At 45.6% G+C, this 16342-nt stretch overlaps 1 protein-coding gene across 1 annotated transcript in view; it reads right to left on the bottom strand.

Annotated features, from left to right (window-relative positions):
• Positions 1-16342, bottom strand: part of LOC147665696 (serine incorporator 3-like) — a 122222-nt gene that overhangs the window by 58500 nt on the left and 47380 nt on the right. Inside the window, exon 3 of the mRNA XM_086949584.1 lies at positions 8152-8345. Coding sequence (XP_086805710.1) covers positions 8152-8345 — 194 coding nt within the window. The remainder of the gene's footprint in view (positions 1-8151; positions 8346-16342) is intronic.

Genomic DNA, 16342 nt, shown 5'->3' with positions numbered 1-16342 from the left:
CTGTTCCAGGTATGTCCAGAGAGGCAGGGCCTCTTGACAAAGAGTCCACAACTCTAATTTGCCCTGTTTGTTGCAGTACCACATGGCAGTAGTGTTGTCTGTGAACACTTGAACTAGCCTTCCTTTGATGGAAGATAGAAAGACTTTCAATGCCAATCCGGTTGCTCAGAGCTCCATTATGTTGATGTGGAGTCCGTATTCTAACGGAGACCAGAGTCCTCTGACCTCCCCCTCTCCTAGATGGCTGTTCCATCCCTTAAGTGAAGCTTCTGTCACTACTGTGAGATCAGGGAGTGGGGTCTGCCTCTGTCCCAATCACGGTTCGTTAGCCACCCTGCAGGTCTCGTGCAGTTCCCTTCAAGATCTAGACCATGTCAGAGAGCTTCCCCTAGTGCTGTGCCTACAGGAACTTCAGGTCCCACTGCATAACTCACATATGCCTTATGTCACAAGCAGGATGCAGTAGGCCTTGAGGCCCACCAGCCTCCGACTCCCCAAAATCATCCAGGATAGAGACTGAAATATCGATATCATACCTTGAATGTCTTGGACTCGCAGCTTGGGAGGATAAGCCCAAACTGCACTGTGTCAAGAATGGCTAGAATGAAAGGGAGCGTCTGAGAGGGGGTTAGGTTTGATTTTGTCACGTTAATAGTGAACCCCAGCGAATGCTTGTGTCTTACCGTACACTGTGCGTAGCACCGATGGGTAGGCAGAACAGGAATGTAAAAGATAAGCGTTCTGCAAGTCCAACACTACCATCCTGTCTCCAGGGCCCAGGTAAGACAGGACCTGAGCTAGTGTGAGAATTGGACAAGTTACTTACCTTCGGTAATGCCTTATCTGATAGAGACATGATCTAGTCGCAGATTCCTTACCTTTGAACTTCCAGGCGTCAAGCTGGAGTTGGAAGATTTTTGATAACAGTACCCCTGTGTGCAGGTAGGTGGTGTCGGTCGACTCTGCGTGACACCATAGGCATCGGTTTCATCGTTGTGACATCCACGTCGTCTATATAGGTGCCACCCTGGCCCGCAGCCTTACGTACTTTTCACAGCTTTCCACGTAAGACGAGCGGAGCCTTGAAGTGAATGACTATGGTGTGTTAAAAGCAACTAGGGCCATGGAGGGGAACAGCCCTGACACTAAAACCAATCCACAAAGCGGGGAGGATGGGTGAGTCCGTAAGGAATCTGCGGCTAAATCATGTCTCTACCAGATAAGGTGTTACTGAAGATAAGTAACTTGTCAATCTGATAGAGACATCTAGCCACAGATTCCCTACCTTTCAACAGATACCCAAGCAATACCTTCCCAGGAGGTGAGTCTGATGAAAAGCTTTAAACCAATAAATCTTGCAAGACAGAGTGGCCAAACAGGCACTCCCAGAGAACCTGAGTGTCTGGCGAACATGTGCAGAGATGCCTACTTGGCAGCTTGGCAGATATCAGCAATTGGAACACCACACTGGAGGTCCATGGTGGCTGCGTTACCACTAGTGGAATGGGCCTTAAGGCCTTCAGGAGGCTGTTTCTTTGCTAAGGAGTAACATTTTTATGCAGGGTATGACCCTGGGATAAATGGTCCTTTTCTGGACAGCACGCCCCTTCTTTGCTCCCGCGTACCCTACAAAGAGTTGGTCATCCACCCGGAACTCGTTTGTGCGATCAAGGTAGAACGAGAACGGTCTTTTTGGGTCCATATGGTGGAGATGCTTCTAATCCTTCGAAAGATGTGGCGGTACATAGAAAGTGGGAGGGGTAACGAACTGGCCCAGATGGAAAAGTTTACAACCTTAGGCAGAAATGCCCTAGTGCAGGGCACTACTTTGTCCGGGAAGATGGTCAGGTAAGGATGCTTGGATAACACACAACACAAAACTACCCTGGCTAGGTGTCGGATTCTTTAAGGAAGATAGAGGCACACTATGCCAATTACTTTTGTGGTGTTGGGCATCTCAAAAAATTGTAAGGACTGTCCTCATACACCACCAGGTGTCATGCTTCATCATCAGCAGTCCTCGCTCATTAAAAGCTGTGTTTGATAAAGAGCAGGCCTTCACCTGGAGACAGGGAGGCACTTCTACAACTAAGTGGTGGCCCGTGCTAGGAAAGTGAGTGAGCTACATGAAAAAGTAAATTGTGCAAAATTTGCTCAATATTAAAATTGAGAGAGGGGGCTAGGGGGTTTAGTACCCCATTCCCATCAGTGTTGTCAACATGTGTCTGGCGTCTCGTCCAGGAGTTTCCATAGCATTCATCAGGAGGAGAGAAAATGGGGTCCTATCTAGTCTCTAAAAGAAGTAGATGAATCCACTTAAGTAGGTTGACCTTTGTCAAACTCTACTGTGAGACTTCAAAACTCTGGATTTGGGCTAGAAATGTCCCATGGGAAGGGCGGAATTGAGGGACCCCTATAGTCACACTTGCCTCAAGGTGCGTCCCTCGTGATGCTCCTTCGATCTGTCCTCGTAGCTTCCCCGCTGAGTCCAGCCGGGAAGCAACGAGGACAGATCGTAGGAGCATCCTTAAAGAGTCGGACACAGAGTCAGGGTAGTTTCTTATTGTGTGTTACATGTCACTTGGAGGCCAGCTCACCCTCACTGCCCAATAGCCTCTTGTTCCTTCCCCTTTTTGATATTAGGGTTATTGTGTGTGTAAAGGATGCTTGGGTGACAGTACCTGAAGTTCGCTTACCCTCCTGGCAGATGTTATTGCCACTAAAAAGGCTGTTTTGATAGTGAGCAGCCGGAGGGGACAACTGTGCAGAGGCTAAAATGTTGCACACATCAAGAAGGTAAGGACCAAATTAAGGTCACACTGGGGCATAATAAAATGAGAAGGATAAAACAAGTGGTTTAACCCCTTCAAAAATCTCTGCACAAAAGGAGACAACGAGTGATGGCTGATCTGGTAGCCAGAGAAAAGCACATAGGGTTGAAATAAAGCTCTTCAGAGTGCCCAGAGCAGAGCCCTGCGGGGCCAAAGAAAGAACGAATAGAAGGATATCTGACAGAGAGGCAGACAAGGGGTCAACAGACCGTTCTGTACAATATTTACAAAATTTGCTCCACCGGCAGGCGTACACCGACTTTGTGGAGGGACGTCTGGCTGCCAGAATAACTTTGGGAGGAAGGTCAAAGGCTGTCAACTATTGCCACTCAATCTCCACGCAAGGAGGCGGAGAGTGGACATGTTCGAGTGAAGGAACCTTCCCTGTTGCTGCAACAGAAGATCCTCCCGAAGGGACAGCCTGATCGGAGGATCATTGCTAATTACCAGAAGTTTGGGATATCAGGCTCTCCTTTACCCAGTCCGGGGCCACAAGAACCACTTGTGCCCGTTCACTCCTGATCTTCTTGAGCACTCTGGGCAGGAGTGGTATGGGCAGAAAGGCATACAGGAGGCCTGAGCTCCACTTGTGACGAAAAGCTTCGCCATAGCGAAATCTGCCTTGGTAACTCCAAAGCATAAAACTGCTGACATTGTGCATTCTCATCGGGGGCGAACAGATCTAACCAAGGCACTAACCCTGCTGAAAGAGTCCTTATACTACCTCCAGAGGGAGACGTCACTCGTGATCCGCAAGGGACTGGCGGCTGAGTTTGTCTGCTCTGGCATTCAGAGAACCGGACAGATGTCCTGTTGTTCCTGCCAAGTTTAGAGACACAGGGCTTCTTGAAAGAGGGTCCACAACCCCACACCGCCCTGCTTGTTGCAGCACCACATGGTGGTAGTGTTGTCTGTGAAAACCTGAACTAGCCTTCCCTTGATGGATGGTTAAAAGACTTTCAGTGCCAATCGGATCGCCAAAGCTCCAACAGGTTGATATGGAGCCTGGTTTCAGCCAGAAACCATAGTCCTCTGATCTCCACCTCCCCCAGTTGGCCCCCATCCCAGAAGAGACGCATCCATCACTACTGTGAGATATGGGTGGGGAAGGGAGAGGGATCTGACCCAATCCCGGTTTGTTAGCCACCACTGCAGTTCTTTCACAGTGCCCTCGGATATCTGAACAAGTTCAGTTAGATTTCCCTGATGCTGTGCGCATTGGAACTTCAGGTCCCACTGTAGAGACCACATGTGCCCTCTTGCAAAGTCAACAAGCAGGATGCAGGCCATGCAAGATGTCATGAGGCCAACAGCCTCAGAATCATCCTCACCGAAATTCAGGATAGAGGATGAAACATCAGTATCATAACATGTATATCCTGGACCCGCTGCTCAGGAGGCTAAGTCCAAAAATGCACTGTGTTAGAATTTCTCAGATGAAAGGGAGCATCGGAGAGGGAGTCAGGTGTGACTTTGGCACGTTAATAGTGAACCCCAGAGGAGTGCAGGAGGTTCGCTGTAGACCGGAGGTGGGAGACGACTGCTTGGGATGAGCCCACCTTCAACAACCAGTCGTTGAGATAGGGGAAGACTGGCACCCCTGACCTTCGCAGTTGGGCTGCGATTACCGCCATCACCTTTGTGAAAACCCGAGGAGCACTGGTAAGGCCAAAGGGGAGCACGGCAAACTGAAATGGCTTGTGGCCCACCTTAAACCGCAGATAGTGGCAATGGGCAGGCAGGACGGGGATATGGAAATAGGAGTCCTGCAGGTCCAACGCTACCATCCAGTGTCCTGGGTCCACGGTAGACATGGCCTAAACAAATGACAAGATTTAGCTCTCATCAACGGATCTGCACTGGCTGGCGCAGAAAGAAAATAACTGACCGGCACGCAGGGCTACTGCTATCAAAAATCTTCCGGATCCAGCCAGATGCCTGAAAGTTCAAAGGTAAGGAATCTGCAGCTACATGGCTCTATCGGATTTACATTTTTCGTTTTTGAAGCAGTTGCCGAGGGCTCGTAGGTCTAGTATGGGATGAATGTCCTTGTTGTTTTTCAGAACCAGAAATTAGCAGGAATAACAACCACATGTTACTTCTAATGCCAGAAGCCTCTCTATGGCTCACTTTGCCAAGTCAGTCAAGACTTCCTCCTGAAGCAAAATTAAATGATCCTCCATCAGCTGGTTGTAGGATGGAGGCATGGAGGGAGAGGTGGTCTCGAAGGGGAAGGAGTAGCCCCTTCGGACTGTTTTAAGGATCCCCCTGTTCAATGTAATTGTTTGTCAGTGGTGGAGGCGATGGCTGATCCTGCCACCAACTGGATGCCCATGGCCTGGCAGAGCAAGACTAAGATTTTAGCAGCTGAAGTGTGAGGGTGGTGGCTTGACTGGAGCTCTGGCTGCCTGACCCACGTAGTCCTAACAAACCGCACCCTTGGCCGCGCAAGGGTTGTGGAACATGCACAGCTTGGTGGCTGGGATATGGCTGGCGAGGCTGGAAGCCCCTTCCATACCCACATAAGGGGCGAAAGGCAGACTGAAGATGCATCTCCCCATCTGACAATGTTTGGGAAAGGATGGCCCGGGCCTCCTCTGGAACCTGTGGCAGCACTTGCGCAACCACTTCTCACAGATGGGGGATTAACAGCCCAATAAGCATGGGGTGTTCACTGACCGCAATGCAAGACTGGCGACAGAAAAAGTTTTCTTGCTCCGTTTTCTTGTCCCAACTGTCAGTTGATACAGTACCGGCTCTGGGTCATCTGGAATCAGAATGGGGTTGATGCCACCAGTGGGTGCCGGAGGTGTCGGGAGCATCAGAGGGGGGGAGGGGGTCGGTGCCAGGTTAGGTCACAACGGCACGAACAGCGCCAGTCCGGATCCATGAGGGACATTGGCGCCCGAGCCACCGGGGCAGAACCAGATGGCCCCTCTCCGACGTCATGGGGCCCTAAGGCGAGCTGAAGGGGTCATGATTCTCAAAAATGAGGTGCATGGCCTCATTAAAATCTTTAATTTGAGCAGGGGTCATTCCCGGAAAAGTGGGTAGGCGCAAAGCTGACCCAGGCGCAGGTTCCAGAGAATGAGGTCTTGACCGCCAAGGCTCCTCTATCACGTCGACCGATGGACAGGCAGCAAGCGTGGTATTTTTGTGCCTCTTACCTGAATGACCTGACGATTTCGAGTGGGATGAGGAGGATTTGGGACTCCTGGAACAGTGCCCAGACCTTCATCTCAATTGGGACCGTGTGCGCCAAGGAGACGTTGACGCGGTATCAACTGCCAGGCCACAAACAGCTTTAGGCACCGCTCCCTCAAAACATTCAGAGCCATGGCCTGGTAGTTGGAGTCGTTATTGCGCTCCAGTCCTCACAAACCAAAAGCAGGTCTGTCACAGATATCTCACAATGCCAGGCGCCGAACGGCTTGAAAACTGAAGTCTCTCCACATGACTCCTGCACACGTATATAGGTGATGCGGACGTCACTTCCGACATGGACGCGGAGCAGACCCACACCACCTCCCGGCGTGCAAGAGTATTATTTCTCAAAGAAAAATCATCCGGATCCAGTCTGACTCCTGGGAAATTCAAACGTCTAAGTAATCTGCGGATGTATATCTCTATGAGATATCCTTCCCTGGTGACAACAGAAATCATTGAGTGCATTTTAGCCCTCATTTTACCCTCTACTAGCACTTTGATTCATAACTTAGTCATCAATAAAATGAAAATCACAAAATGTTAATGTCTTCCCATTGATTCCTATGGGCCTTTTGGCCCATAGGAATCAATGGGAAGGTTTTCCTTAATTGCGATTCGCAAAATGTGAATCGCAATTAAGGAAAAATAAGGAATCGCTAATAAATTTGCGATTTTTTGATGCATTGCCGTTTGCGATTCCTTAATTGCGATTCCTTAATTTTCGAAATTAAGGAATCGCAAACGGCTCCAATGATGCATGTACCTGTAAGTGTCTAAACTGTCTTACTTCGGTGTGCTTACAAGAACTTTATCATACATTCAGAACCATTTATGTTTGGTCCTGCAAAGAAAAGTTTTGCCCACACATTTTTATTGTCTGAATTTTTGTTGCTGGATAGTATAACTTGGTTGATCTCAAGGTCCTGGCTTGTGACCAAGTAATAGCCATGTTCTGCAGGCAGCTTTAAGCCCCATTTCCAAAGGCCCAGTGAACAGTGTAGCTGGCATTACATCTCATCGCCAATCCGGGATGATTGCAAAATATACTACACAAACACCTATCCCACAATGTTTTCTATTCTATAACGCTAAATGCTGTTTTGCCTTGGCTTACACCAGAGCACTGTTCTGTGTATGTACTGGAATCTAGTACTGCTGATCTGGAGTTTCAAAGAGACAATGAAAAGAATAAACACAGTGTTCATACTTTGAAATCCGCAATCTTTAAAAATAGGTCAGCAATAAAAGGACGCTGGACTAAAATAATCTGAACCTTCCTCAGTGGCCACCCTTGCATCAATCGTCAGAATTTAATTTGCAATTATTAAAATAATAGCCATCCCATTGTCTGGACAGGTAAAATATCTGTCTGCATGTCGATCTGCATGTTAACAGCCTGATAGGGGTTGATACATTCAGGATGTGGAACTTCCTTTCTTAGTCAAGTCAAAAATGTTGAACACTTTTATCACGTAAACGGACTATCTGTGGCCAAGAAAGGAATATATTTTCTTGAGAATGATTTAACGTGGTAGGACCTAGTATTGAAGTTTATGTCAAATTGAGATCTAAAACGTAAATACTATTTTAACTCAAAGACCAAAGATGGACATCCGATTCGAGACTTTTCAGTGATGTCAATGCCGAGCAACAGAATAGAAAGATATATCAGCTGACACATATAGGATTTAAAAACAAAACATCATAGAAGGTGGGATTAACGGATGCACGAGTATTTCTTGATTTTACAATCATAGATAATAATGGGCGAGCCAGTGCTCTTTGACGATTTAGGATACCTCCAGCAGGTATGCCATTACCCTCACCAGCATTAAATGTGTCCCAATTGCAAGGGGCAGGGCAGCAATGGAAACCACGAAATGTAGATGCAAGCAGCAAACAACTAGTTTTTATAAACAAAAGTGGTGTGTGGAGAATACCACTGAAATGAGACCTTCCCTCACCGCCAAGCCCCAACAGTGATGTCAGGGAGTATCTCTACTAAACCTTATTTGTTTTTTGCTTTATTTAAATGATGTGTAATTATTTGTGTGTAAAGAACCAACCATAACTGTATGCATTCCAATGAAACCACAATGTCCACTATACATACCCATTGTGCACTGGAGCGCGTGGGTCCTTGCTGCTTTTGACGTTTAGCATCAGTATAGCAAAAAGAAAGAAGAATATTGCCATTGCAAAGCTGACTCGATACACAGCTTTGTATCCAACCAGCACATCGCAGTTTACATATCCGTCCACATGTGGTAAACTGGTGCCAAATCCATTTTCACAAAAGCCAGGTATCTGTAACAAACACTCCATATTAGTACCACTGGGGTGACTGGCTCAAAAATATTTTAGGATTACTGCAAATAAAGAAAAATTGTTAAAATACAAAAACAGGGTGTGCTATTCTCATCTGCATCGACAGACAGAAGACAGATAAACATGTAGAATGAACGCTATGTGTGTCTCCCGTTAGCCTTCAGCAAGACAGAGGCAAGACAATTCAGTATGGCTTCGGACCCAGTTCTCTGGTACGAAGTCCCTCTCTACCTCTCACACTGTGTTCTTAGCTTTTATAACATGCCTGACCATTGCTGTATTATTTAAAAATAAACAATTAGCAGAAAAAGAATCTTTCAATTTCTCACTTTCTTACATTCTGTGAAAACATTCCCATTGCTTAACAATGATAAACAAGAAGTTAAATCACTAGCTTCCATGAAATCGTGTTCATAATTTGAAAACAAGTATTGGAACAGAGAACTCCATTCATATGGAATAACATGATTACATTCAGGCAGACTTGATTATCACACTGCAAAAATGAATAAATGTGCATTTCATATTCATCGATTATATTTGAATGACTGATGTATAATTCAAAAAAAGGGGGATACATGAAAGGATAAAAATGATAATTATAACACACTGATGGGCTGATGGGGACTGCAAACTGCAGATGGGGCAGGCAGAACAGGCAGGAGACCAAAGTTCCTGAAGGGTAAGGTGTTATCCTACAGCATGGACAAGGTGATCAATTGAATCTAGAAATATGTGTAAAAAAAACAAGTTACTTACTTGTACACTGTGGTTCTCCAGTATTGATATCTTTCATAGATTCACATGCTTGTATCTTCCACGTCGTCATGGTGGGAGTATTGTGGTAGTTAAAAAAGAAGTACCATAGAAGTACATACAAACCACCAAAAGGAAAGTAAAACTTTGACATTCGTCAGCATCTTTATGTAGGTCCAACCTTTGACCAATCAGAGACCAGCCCTAGACCTCAACTACCCTGTCAGAGCCACCAGATCTCAGATTTTGTGCACAAGTGTGCAAAGTTTGAGAAGTAACATGAGATCAGAAGTGGCAAGCCTAGACGGGGAGGAGGGAGATATCAATACTGGAGAACCACAGTGTACAGGTAAGTAACTTGTTTTTTCTCAAGCATTGAATCTTTCACAGATTCACATGCTTGTATCAGAGTAGTTAGCAGTGTAATTCCCTATATTTGCGACTAGGGAAGACCTTCATAGGCAATAAAAGTGAACATATTTAAACATACCAATATATATGAATCATGAAATCCAAGTAAATCATTAAACAGCAAATAAATATGTTAAAACCAAACACACAAGACATATAGAAGTGATGGGTGGATAGGAAAGACTATACCTTAAGCAAACAGATATCTCAGGACAGCTTGACCCACAGCTTTCCATGCAGAGTCTAGGCAGTAATGCTTAATGAATGCATGCGCGTTAGACCATGTTGCCGCTTTACAAATGTCTGGAAGCGATACACCGGCAAACTAGACTGTAGAGGGTGCCATGTTCCTTGTGGAGTGTGCAGACACTTTTGCAGATAGAGGTTTTCCCGCTTTGTTATGCCAGAAATCAATTGCCGAGGAGATCTAATGTGCAATATTGTTCTTTGAAAGGGCTTGGCCCTTCCTTGGCGAAGTAAAGGACACCAATAGCTGATCTGATTTTCTGAAAGTCTTTGTTCTTTGAATGTAGAACTTGATGCAACGCTTTACATCCAAAGAGTGCAATGCTCTTTCAGCTGCAGTTGAAGGATTCCCAAAGTACGTGGTGAACACAACTGGTTCATTCATATGAAAAGAAGTTGGAACTTTAGGAAATAATTGAGGATTTGTTCTCAATAAAAGCTTGTCTTGTCTGAATTGAAGGAACGGTGCAGCTACTGTGAAAGCCTAAATTTCACTGATTCTTCTGGCTGATGTGATGGGTAAAAGGAGAGTTTTTTCCATGAAACATATTTTAAATCAGCCTTGTGTATGGGCTCGAAAGGCAATTTAATCAATTGGGCTAGCACTGTGTTTAATTAACATGGGACTGCATGGCGCTTTAAGGGTGGGAAAACCCTGAAGAGGCCTTTCATAAATTCCTTAACAATTCTTGTTGGCCACAAAGAGAGTTCTCCTGGTTCCCTGCCAAACCTGGAAATTGCCGCCAAGTGTACTTTGAGAGAGCCAATTTTGATTTAGATAACTGAAATAGGCTAGGCAAAACCTGTTGTGGGGTTGAGAGCAAAGGATGCAAATCTTTCTCCTCGCACCAATGGCAGAATCTCTTCCATTTTGCAGCATATGACCTATTAGTGGAAGCAGCTCTAGCCCGTTGGAGGATGGACCTGCAATCCGGAGTGATGACAATCTGTGAATTCAAAGTCATGAGGTTCCAAGCTGGCAAACTTAGAGCTTTTATTTGAGGATGAACAATTTGACCGTTGTTCATTGAGAGTAGGTTTGATAGTGGAGGAAAGAGAATATGCGGAGAAATCAAGCTCAGACGAAGCTCCGTGTACCAAAACTGCCTCGGTCATCCACAAGCTATGAGAATTTGATGGGATGGTTCTTTCTTCATCTTGCTCAATACTCTTGGGATGAGGGGAAACGGCGGGAACGCATAGGCGAACGTCCCCGTCCACTGCATTGGCAGAACGTTCCCCCAAGAGTTTTTCTGAGGAAACCTGCTGGCGATCGTTTCGCACTTCCTGTTGCTTTCTGTTGCGAAAAGATCCAGTTTTGGAGTGCCCCACAGTTTGAAGACTCGTCTCAGCTGGTCCATTTTTAACTCCCATTCATGACAATGGGAAATGGTTCTGCTTAGAAAATCGGCCCAATCGTTGTCCACGCCCGGAACATGCTCTATTTGCAATGTTATGTTGTGTTGTATTAGCCACATCCAGAAACTCTTGGGCCTGTTCTGATAATGTGAGAGACCTGGTGACCCCTTGTTTGGCAAGATAGAACATTGTTGTGGTGTTGTCTGTTCTTACCTGTCCCAGGATACTTGTTTCCTTTCCAGAGAAGACATGGCTTGGCAGTTCGGGCTGGACTGATTCCATGAGGCACAGGGTCAAGACTGATTTGCATTTAGCTGTGTCTGAACTTGGGTGGCAAAGTGAGCTTAAGAATGATGATGGATTTAACCCAGATCTGTGACTGGGGGTGAGTGTCTGAAAATTTTCAGCGCTCCGTCCATCAGCTCCCCGTGTTCCTACCAGAACAGAGGATCCCTGGATTCTGGTAAGAAAAGCTTGCAGTCCCAGAAAAACTGCCCTCAGCTCCAAAAGATTGATGTGTAAAAATGTTTCTTGAACGGACCATTTTCCGAGGATTTGCAATTCCTGGAGATGCGCCCCCCACCATTCATTGAAGCGTCCATTGTCATAATATAATGAGGCTGTGCTGGTTGAAACGAGAGGCTTGAACAGATATTGCTTTCTTTTTACCAACAAAACAGAGCATGTTTCATTGTCTGGGAGAGACATATGATGTCCTCAAATGAGTCGTGCGCCTGCACCCACTGCATATCTAACTGCTCCTGGAGAGGCCTCATGTGCAGCTGACAATTCAGAATCAACAGGATGCATGATGACAGCATCCCCAGTAAGGACTTGAATACTTTCACAAAAGTGGACTCTCTGGCGCTTAGAAGGGATGCTAAGCTCATTATCTTGAGCGTCTGTTCTTAAGTGGGAAACGCCTTCATCGACTTTGTGTTCAGAAAAGCCCCTAGAAAAATACGCTTCTGGCTTGGAATCAATTGTGACTTCTCCACGTTGAGTTGTAACCCCAGAGACTTGAAGAGCCGCTGACAAGCCTGCATAGATTTTTTGGTAGAGTGAAATGTAGCTCCTTTCACTAGCCAGTCGTCCAGGTAGGGGTAAACCTGGTGTCCCTGCCTTCTCAGAAAAGCCGCTACTAGGGTCATACATTTCGTGAAAACTGAGGGAGCTGAGCGAAGGCTGAATGGCAAAACCTTGAACTGGTAGTGATCCCCAGCCACCTCCAACCTTACGAATTGGCAATACTTTGCATGAACGGGGATGTGAAAGTATGCGTCCAAGAGATCGAGGGATGCTAGAAAATCTCCCTTGTTTATTAATAAGAGAATCTCTTGAAGGGACAACATTCTGAACGACTGCTTCTTGATGTATTTGTTTAGCTGCCTGAGGTCCATGACCTGTCTCCATTTCCTGCATTTTTTTATTATTAGCAAGAAATTGAAATAAAAGCCCTTCCCTCATTGTCCGAAAGGCACCTTCTCTATCGCCCTTTTCTTTAGGAGAGTCGAAATTTCTTGTCTTAACAAGGACAAATGATGATGATGCATTTTTCTTGGAGGTGGAGTTCGAGGAGGCTTGTGGACAAATTCTAGGGTGTGGCGGTGTTGGATGATGTCCAGCACCCATTTGTCCTTCGTGATGGCTTGCCATTGATTTAGAAATGAAGAGAGCTGATGGGACCATAGAGGTTGAAAATGAGATGATGTGGCTGGTGGAAGACAAACGTCACTGACGTCTTGAGGAATAATGCGATTTTCCTCGTACTGCAGGCTTGCGTCTAGCTGATTGCTGGTTGTAGGACAGATTGGAGGCACAAAATTGTTGCTGTTGCTGTCCTCCATATTGTGGTCTGAAACTCTGTTGACCATATAGTTGATATCTGTATGATTGGTATGACTGTCTTTCCTGGAACTGATCTCTACCTCTACGAAAGGAGTGAAAACGCCTTTGTTGCAATGTGCCCAAGGAACGTGCGATATCAGTATCCTTTTTGATGCCCTGTAGCTCCTAGTCTACGTGCTTTCCAAAAAGATTTTCCCCAGCAAAGAGCATATCCAGAACTTTTGATAGCACTTCAGGGTGGAAGGACATCGCCCTAAGCCAGCCAGGTCTACGAAGAACTGCTGCACCTGCCATTTGCCTGAAAGCAATAGAAATCCATTTCAGAATCAATCACCTCCGAAGATGCTCTAGCACCCTCCTGCAGGAGGTCCTTCGCTTGTTTCTTTTTATCCTCTGGAAGGTATTCGAGAAGATGAGCCAGATCTAACCATAACTGACGGTCGTACCTTCCCAAAATTGCTAAGGCGTTAGAGGCCTTGATAGCAGTAGCAGCCATAGTAGCGAAGCGTTTGCCGATGCTGTCAAGGCGTTGGCCTTCCCTGTCTGGAGGCACAGAACAAGGAGATTGCAAATTCCTGGAACGCCTCTGGGTAGCTTGCATTATTACTGAATCCAGACGAGGATGGCCAATTAAACATGCTGGAGCAGAATCAGATGCCTTGTATTTCTTTTCCATCCTCTGTAACACGACAGGAATGGAGGCTGGGTTCTTCATGATCTTCAAACTTTCACTCCAAATGTAATGCACAATCGAAATGGATCGAACCGATTTCTTTGTTGCATCCTTAAAATCGTGAAGAAAACATTCGGTTTGCACCACAGGCAAATCAAATCTTCTAGAGGCTCTCTCGAGTACTTCATGGAAGCCCCCAATATCTCCTGGGGGGAAACCGCCATAGGAGGGGAAGGCGACAGCGAAGATGTAGCCACATAATCATCCCATTCTTGACCAAGTAGGTCCGGACCCTGAGTGAGCTCAACTTCCTCGGGTAGATCGTCTGCTTCACTCTTGATGTAATCATCCTGGATTGTAATGCATTGAGGAGCCTGTCTCTCAACCTGCGCAAGAGGCAGCGGAATAACCACTGGTGGAGGCGGAGCAACTTGAATATCCGGACTGCGGGGCATCAAAGGAACCGGAGCATGAGAGTTCGGATGACATTATTAATAGTCATTCAACATATTCCTAAGGTCTGTGACAAGGAAGACTGGCACCAGCATGGAATCTCTCCGAACCTCCTGACGCTCCTCATAAGCCTCATAAGGATAGTGCTCTTGGAAAGAGTCGTAACGTTGGGCCGGAGAGCGACCCTAGAATGAATAATCCCCTTCCATATATTCTGATTGTACTTGAGCTTCCTCTTCCTCATCAGTGTCCTGGCATTTAACTCTGAGCTGTGAGGGGTTGTAAGCGGGGCCAAAAAGACTTTCACCCCTGATTCCACCATAACAAAAAGGTGAGAGGGGAGCAATGGTGGAATCTTGGGTAAAGGTGACAATCCTGGAGATTTTGGAACCAAATGTAGACTTTTAGTATCGTGTTTTTGAACCGTCGACGACGGTAGACGCCTCATAGTGATCATCGTCGATACTGGCCAAGAGGTTGATTTGAAACCTGCCGTCGACGAAGCGCCTGTCAACACGGCCGTCGACGCCCTCATTGACAGTGTTCCCGTTGACGAAGTTGTAGATGCAATCGTCAACACTGTGTTAGTCATCGACTATGAAATAGTCATCACCGTGTTCATCAACGATGCTGTCACCACGACCGTCAACGATGCAGTAGTCGCCATGGAAGTTGGAGATTTAGAGGAAGTTCTCGACGACAGGTCCGTCGACTGTGCTTTTTCCGTTGACGTAGCCTGTTTAAGAGGTGTGACAGACAGAGAGGCAGTAAAGGATTTCTTCAGGCCTGATTCAGGCTGAATGGCTGTTTTATCGGCAGTGGAGGATTTCTCTGCCTTTAATTTCTATAAACCAGCATTTAATGAGGTAGAACCCTCATTTTTACGCTTTCTCTCAATTGAGGATGGGCCAGGGCTCTCTTCAACATCAGATCCAGAGTCTGATTTTGATTTCATTTTCTGGAGCCATAACAACAATCTGGCCTCTCTATCCTTTAGAGTTTTTGCTGAAAAGGTTCTACAGTATTAACAGTCCTTGGCTGTATGTGTCATGACGCCCCTGCCTTGCACTTACATTTAGACAGTGAAAAAACAGTGTCTTACTGAGAAGTTGTCCCCATTGAAATATCCGCGTTGGATTAAATTGGACCCTGCTTGGAAGACAACTCTCAAGTCTATTTTACTTGGACTAAGAGTTTCTTCCACTTCCTATTTAGGCCGATGCCACACGTCCTTAGAGAGTTCTCGGTCTAGTGGTTCAGTGACTCGAGACTCTTTGTGTATAATGCGCCTGCGCGGGTTTCACACGGCGCACCTCAACTGAAGAAAAAACAGTGAACGGACGTTTCCCAGCAGCGTGCTATTGTTTTGCTGAGGAGTAATTGTGTGTACCTAGAGTTCTTGCCTTGACTTCATGAGGGAAGTTTCGGAGTTACATTTTCGTGGTCTACACCAGAGTATTTCTTAATGTGCACCTTCTGTTTATTTTACAGGACCTGTTCCAGTCAGTAAGTCTTCCTGTGGTGCAAGTGAATTTGATGAGGAAGGCTCACTTTGTACATTTGCGGTGGTGAGAGAAGGAGAAGCACTTTCTGTGAAGAGAAGCCCTCTCAACCTACGAAGTAAGAGTGTTTATATTTCTCTTTATTTCTGCAAGTGTCTTGAATCAGCAGCATTTGATGAAGCAGTGATTCTGTTGAACAGCACTGATTCCTGGCGAAGTTATAGAACTGTGCAAAGGCTAGAAAGACTGTCAGTCATAACTCTTCGAGTTCAAGAAAAGAAAAGACATTGTTTGTACAAACTGAGGACAGAAATAATTTCCTCAGTCGTTATCTTAGCGCTTATTCTTGGTGAAGTTATAGAACAGCATAAAGGCTTAGAAAGACTGTCAGTCATAACTCTTTAAGTGCGAGAAAAGACATTGTTTGAACTAAACGAGGACAGAGATAATTTCATCAGAAGTTTATTTTGCAATGCAAGCAGTTAAATAGACTTTTCAGTAAAGAACTAAGTTCCCCAATCACAATCTTCCTCTGTGATATCATATAGGTTCTTACCAACTGATCAAATCAAATTAATAACAGAACATATAAGAGAGAGGCTAAATATCTGGCACTAAGAGGTAAAAGATAATTATAAATAAAAGAAACAAAAACTATTCAGAAGGAGATTAGGGAAAATGTTATTGATGTTTGTTTATTTCAGGAATTATACAAGAATAGAAATCCA

Source organism: Lissotriton vulgaris, unplaced genomic scaffold (assembly GCF_964263255.1).
Source record: "Lissotriton vulgaris unplaced genomic scaffold, aLisVul1.2 SCAFFOLD_260, whole genome shotgun sequence".
Lineage (NCBI taxonomy): Eukaryota > Metazoa > Chordata > Amphibia > Caudata > Salamandridae > Lissotriton > Lissotriton vulgaris.
This window is presented reverse-complemented; position numbering and strand designations above follow the sequence as displayed.